This window comes from Tachysurus fulvidraco, chromosome 11, assembly GCF_022655615.1.
Source record: "Tachysurus fulvidraco isolate hzauxx_2018 chromosome 11, HZAU_PFXX_2.0, whole genome shotgun sequence".
NCBI lineage: Eukaryota > Metazoa > Chordata > Actinopteri > Siluriformes > Bagridae > Tachysurus > Tachysurus fulvidraco.
In genome coordinates, this window is record NC_062528.1 from 20,003,956 (window position 1) to 20,009,955 (window position 6,000).

General features: G+C 40.9%; 1 protein-coding gene across 8 annotated transcripts in view; it reads left to right on the plus strand.

The window, feature by feature from the left end:
• Nucleotides 1–6,000, plus strand: part of rap1gap2a (RAP1 GTPase activating protein 2a) — a 125,555-nt gene that overhangs the window by 63,406 nt on the left and 56,149 nt on the right. For 3 of the 8 annotated variants that reach the window (XM_047820491.1, XM_047820492.1, XM_047820495.1), the window contains exon 1: nt 4,739–5,049. The exons of 2 other annotated variants lie outside the window; for them this stretch is intronic. In XM_047820491.1, coding sequence (XP_047676447.1) covers nt 4,913–5,049 — 137 coding nt within the window. In that variant the 5' untranslated portion in view covers nt 4,739–4,912. Of the gene's footprint in view, nt 1–4,738; nt 5,050–6,000 lie in introns of those variants that run through there. 3 more of the 8 variants (XM_047820493.1, XM_047820498.1, XM_047820497.1) reach the window with 3 other exon arrangements.

Consider the following 6,000-nt stretch of genomic DNA (forward strand, 5'->3'; position numbering starts at 1 on the left):
TCAATGACCTCTTCAGAAGGGCTTTTCACACCTGAAATATTTCCCCTGGGTCCTAGTAAACTCCAGTTAAACAGAATCCTGATCTTTCACCCTGTATGTTCCTAAACCCTGCAGCAACCTTCTGTTTATTTGCATATTTGTGCATCGACATCCCTGATTGGATAAATCCAGCATGTGACTGCTCGTAAATAACAGCTCGTCTCATATTTTAACATAGGAGAGGAAATAAAATCGGGTCTGTTGTTCTGCACCCGAGCACGTTCTGTTATCTTTGCATGTGGTGACCTAGTGGTTAAGGTGTTAGACTACCAAATTGAAAGGTTGTGAGTTCAAATCCCAGGTCCACCAAGCCGACGGGCCCCTGAGCAAGGCCCTAAACCCTCAGTTGTATAAAACGAGATAAAATGTAAATTGCTCTGGATAAGGCTGTTTACCAAGGGGCGTAAACATTATCTTTCACAGCTTTATAATTTTTTAAGTTTATCATAAAGGCGACCAGACGTTCGTTCATTTACATGCAATTTCCACTCATTTTTCAAATTTGACATATTTCACCCTCGCTATGGCGCAGACTTCCATGATGTTCAGTGTTTTGCCACCTGATATGAAGCATGATATGAGGCAAGCACTGTTCACTTTCTGATTGGGTGTCTGTTGCTAAGCAACTAGCCCTAACATTCTAACACAAACACATATCTGTATCTCAGCTCCTGGTTTTCTGGCAATGTCAACAAATGGAAATAAATTGGGGGTTAATAAGAACTAGGTCTGGACCTGACTAGCTTTATCATACGTATGACGTAACCTACATACGTTTTGCATACGTAAGGCAGCAGGACCTTTGAAAGGTCACATGCTAATCGTGACGCGATTCTCTCCGGACAGAGTGTCAGAGTGTGGTGCTGATTATTAAGTAAATCACACAGACTTAAGGACAGCAACTACGACTGTTCACACCAACGGACGAAGACCTACAAGACGACGGTTATAACAATGATGAAATAAGGGAGGTTAATAAGAGAGGACAGACAATATCCTTATTAATGAAGAATAAAAAAAGTAGTGTTATTATTTGAGACCTTAATACTTTTGCTTTAGGATGAACAAGTGTTTCTGCAAAGGACACAAGACACAAGACACAACAGGCTGCACTCCTCTTCGCTGTCTGATCAATAACAGTGTAAGCGGAGAGCTTCAAGGTTGAAAAGTGAACATCAGCTCTGTTCCTGTACATGAGACAAGACTATTTACACAGATGTTGTCCAAAACACGACGGGCCTCATTAACCAAACCGGATACCGACTCATTTATTCAGATATCGTTTGATGGAGCATTTACACACGAAATGTGGCATGAATTTGAAAAACTTTACATCCATGTGATTCCTCAGCTTGTGATTTTATGCAAATTCATGTGATACCTGATGGGTTGGCTAAATCCTTTAATCGTAATGTTATTAATAGATTTATATTATCAAGTTTAAAATGCTTATATTGTAATGACATTGGACATAATAAAATCCAATAAAATCCAGAACTCATTTACTTGTATATTAATGTGCAAGTTAATGATTAAAAAGAACACAATCTACAAATGACAGAAAAAAAAAGACACCATTCAAAAGAAGAAAGAGTTAGCATGTATTTACGGTAGCTGGTGAGACGCAGTGGATGAGCTGCATTATTGGAAGATTTAGCATGCTGCACTTAGGAGATAGGGGGCGCTATTTCACTGTTTAGATGAGGCACACTTTCAGTGTTTAGGGAAGGAGCCCTTTAAGTGTTTAAAGAAGGAACTCTCTGTGTTTAGACAAGGTGCTCTTTCAGTGTTTAGAGGAGGAGTTCTTTTACTGTTTAGAGGAGGAACTCATTCAGTGTTTAGACGAGGTGCTCTGACCATTCAAGTCCTTTTTGACTGGAACAAACTTTTCATCGAAACATACAAAATGTCCGTCCTTGCCGCTAGCCCTTAATGAGTGGAAGTCTCACGTTAATTGAGCATTCAAGCACACTCTTGAAATGAGGTGTTAAAATAAAAGTCCCACAACATACAATAAATTGAATAATACATAAAGGTCTAAACAACAAATACAGCTTAAATTCTCAATGAATAATTGTTATCAAAAGGTAAACAAATAAAATAAATGACACATTATAGCAGCAGTTACATGCTCTTTCAGTGTCTATAGCAGGTACTCTTACATTGTTAATAGGAGGCGCTCTTACAGTGTCTATAGCAGGTACTCTTTCATTGTTAATAGGAGGCGCTCTTTCAGTGTCTATAGCAGGTACTCTTTCATTGTTAATAGGAGGCGCACTTTCAGTTTTAGAGCAGCCGATCTTTTAGTGTTTAGACAACGCGCTCTTTCGGGTGTTTATACAGTAGGAGGTACTTGTTCAGTGTTTAGATGAGGTGCTCTTTCACTGTTTGAAGCAAGCATTCTTTCAGCATTTAGACAAGGCGCTCTTTTAGAGTTTAGAGGAGGAGCTTTTTCAGTGTTTAGAGGAGATGTTCTTTCAGGTTTTGAAGCAGGCGCTCTTTTAGTGTTTATGGAAGGTGCTTTTTCAGTGTTTAGAGGAGGCACTCATTCAGTGTTTAGATAAAGCTCTTTTTCAGCTCTTTTATAGGAGGTGCTCTTTTAATGTTTAGAGGAGGTGCTCTTTCAGTGTTTAGAGGATGTGGTCTTTCAGTGTTTAGAGGATGTGGTCTTTCAGTGTTTAGAGGAGGAGCTCCTTCAGTGTTTAGAGGAGGAGCTCCTTCAGTGTTTAGAGGAGGCACTTTTTCAGTGTTTAGAGGAGGAGCTCCTTCAGTGTTTAGAGGAGGTGCTCCTTCAGTGTTTAGAGGAGGTGCTCTTTCAGTGTTTAGAGGATGTGGTCTTTCAGTGTTTAGAGGAGGAGCTCTTTCAGTGTTTAGAGGAGGAGCTCCTTCAGTGTTTAGAGGAGGAGCTCCTTCAGTGTTTAGAGGAGGTGCTCTTTCAGTGTTTAGAGGAGGTGCTCCTTCAGTGTTTAGAGGAGGCACTTTTTCAGTGTTTAGAGGAGGAGCTCCTTCAGTGTTTAGAGGAGGTGCTCTTTCAGTGTTTAGAGGAGGTGCTCTTTCAGTGTTTAGAGGAGGTGCTCCTTCAGTGTTTAGAGGAGGTGCTCCTTCAGTGTTTAGAGGAGGTGCTCCTTCAGTGTTTAGAGGAGGTGCTCTTTCAGTGTTTAGAGGAGGAGCTCTTTCAGTGTTTAGAGGAGGAGCTCTTTCAGTGTTTAGAGGAGGCGTTCTTTCAGTGTTTAGGTGAGGTGCTCTTTCAGTGTTTAGAGGAGGAGCTCCTTCAGTGTTTAGAGGAGGTGCTCTTTCAGTGTTTAGAGGAGGAGCTCTTTCAGTGTTTAGAGGAGGAGCTCTTTCAGTGTTTAGAGGAGGCGTTCTTTCAGTGTTTAGAGGAGGCGTTCTTTCAGTGTTTAGGTGAGGTGCTCTTTCAGTGTTTAGAGGAGGAGCTCCTTCAGTGTTTAGAGGAGGTGCTCTTTCAGTGTTTAGAGGAGGAGCTCTTTCAGTGTTTAGAGGAGGAGCTCTTTCAGTGTTTAGAGGAGGCGTTCTTTCAGTGTTTAGGTGAGGTGCTCTTTCAGTGTTTAGAGGAGGAGCTCTTTCAGTGTTTAGGTGAGGTGCTCTTTCAGTGTTTAGGTGAGGTGCTCTTTCAGTGTTTAGGTGAGGTGCTCTTTCAGTGTTTAGGTGAGGTGCTCTGTCAGTGTTTAGTCACCCTTTTGACCGTTTATCCTTTTGAGCTTTGCCTACTTCAGAGTTTTGTGGTTGTAGCTAAATGTAATGTCAATCAGCTGTGCCATGACCACATTTGGTCATTTATATCCGATTGACATTCATTAACATACATATGAGTAGAAAGAAAATTATTTCTTGTTATTCTTAAAGAAATAATTCTTTTGATTTGTACAAGAATATTTGTCCATATACAATGTATACCTTTGATACATTCGGCTGTTTGGACCTTCTACTGACATAATTATTAATGCAGCTTATATGCGATGTTCTACTCCTTTACCTAACAATGACCTCAAGTACTGAAGCTAAAAGGTCACATGTTCATTAGTTTATTACATTTAGTGCTTCAGTTTTTCTAAAAAATAAATCAAATTTCCTTGTGATGACAGGAAAATGTCAGATATTCCGATTCTTGTGCGGGAAATTTGGTCCCCACCTAGATACACACACACACACACACACACACACACACACACACACACACACACACACACACACACACACACACACACACACACACACAGCATGTTGAAAGAGACATGATGACATTGACAAAACCCGTTGATGACACAATACACAATGCACAATGCTATTCAGTGTGAGTGGCTTTGATAGGAAGAGAAGACCAGAAAGATGAACCAGGTGTACAAAACAGAAAAGGTCAAAATGAGGAAAAATAGAAAAAAGATGAGTAGAGAAAGCAAGAGGTGTGAGAGGTTGTGAGGGTGTGCGAGAGGTTGAGAGTGAGTCTTTGTATTCAGTGGAATGTCCTGTCTACGGAGGTAGGAGCAGGCCTGGAGGAACAGCACACAGATGGAAACAAATACAGCATGGTGGGGGTGGAGAGGGGTGAAAGGAGGGCGGAAGGGAGGGAAAAGGGGCGGGGATAAGCTTTGTGCTGTTCCTATCAGGTATAGGCAGGGGCAGGCAGGCTGTGAGAACAAGAGAGGGAAGGGGGGAGAGAGAGAGTGAGAGAGAGAGAGAAAGACAGAGAGAAAGAGAGAGAGAGGGGGGGAGAAGGCGAGAGGTAGACGGAGATGCACACTCTGACTTACACAGCCGGTGGCACTGAAGTCAGCTGTAGCAGTGAAATAAACCACAGCCCTGGACTGAAACCTGGGACCCTGAGTCTAGAAGAACAGCACGGGTGACAGGAAATATGTCCGAATCCAACGTTCAGTCCAAGAAGGCCGGCATCCGGGCTGCTGTCATCCTTATTGGACTACTACACAAGTCCAGGAGGCACAAGGAGAGAGAGAGGGAAAGAGAGAAAGAGAAGGAGAGAGAGAAGGAGCGGTGGGTGAACTTCTGTATTCCTTTCCGGCAATGCTCTTGATTTCTGCTTTCGACTTTTAGGTCAGAGAGGATGGTTGAGGATTTATATCGCAATAAACATTTTACTGTACTTCTTTTCTCAGAGGATCAGATGAATCACTGATACCTCTGAAAAACCAGACAGCTGCACGGTAAAGGATGTTAAAGTCTATTTTTGTCGACTATTTTTTTTCGCTCTCTAGTTCTAGTAGCGGCTCTTAAAATAAGGCAGAATCGAAGCCTATGAGTTTTATTACAGCCTTTGAAAAATCATGGATGGTGTTTACTAAAATAAATATAGTGATGCATTCTGTGACCTTAAAGTGATATTGAAAAAAACAAAAAATAATTAAAAAATAAATAAAAATTGGGTATCCAAGGATTTGGTCCAAGAAATAAAATTTAAAGAAAGGAAAACAAATTAAAAAAAAAAAAAAAAAAAAACAGCAATAATAAAGAATTCTGCACATTTCTTAACAGTGTGGTATAGGAACATTTTTATTATATGTAACTGCAACAGAGTTGTAACTTTCCACAGATGTTTGCATGGGGAAATGTAAATTTATGGCTTTTTGTTTGCAGTGAAAAAAGTGAAGGTCAGGCTTGTGTGGTTTTATGAACAATCAGTGTCTCATACAGTACATGCTGGAACTGGGACTGTATGATTGAAACAGATAAAGAGCTGGCTTTGTAGATAGAAAGGAAGTGAGATGTACGGGCTTTTGTCGAAGCGACAGGTGTACATCATTCACTCCGGTCCCACAAAGTAAATGGATAACTGTCATGAAAAAAAAAGGAAAGAAACAAAACAAGAAAGAAGAGACACTTTCTCTGGAGACTCCAACATGATGTTTCTGACTATCACAGAATCTCTGTGAAAGCAAAACGAGCTGAAAAGCCTGACTAGATGTTTCCTTAAGTTTCTCCCAGTGG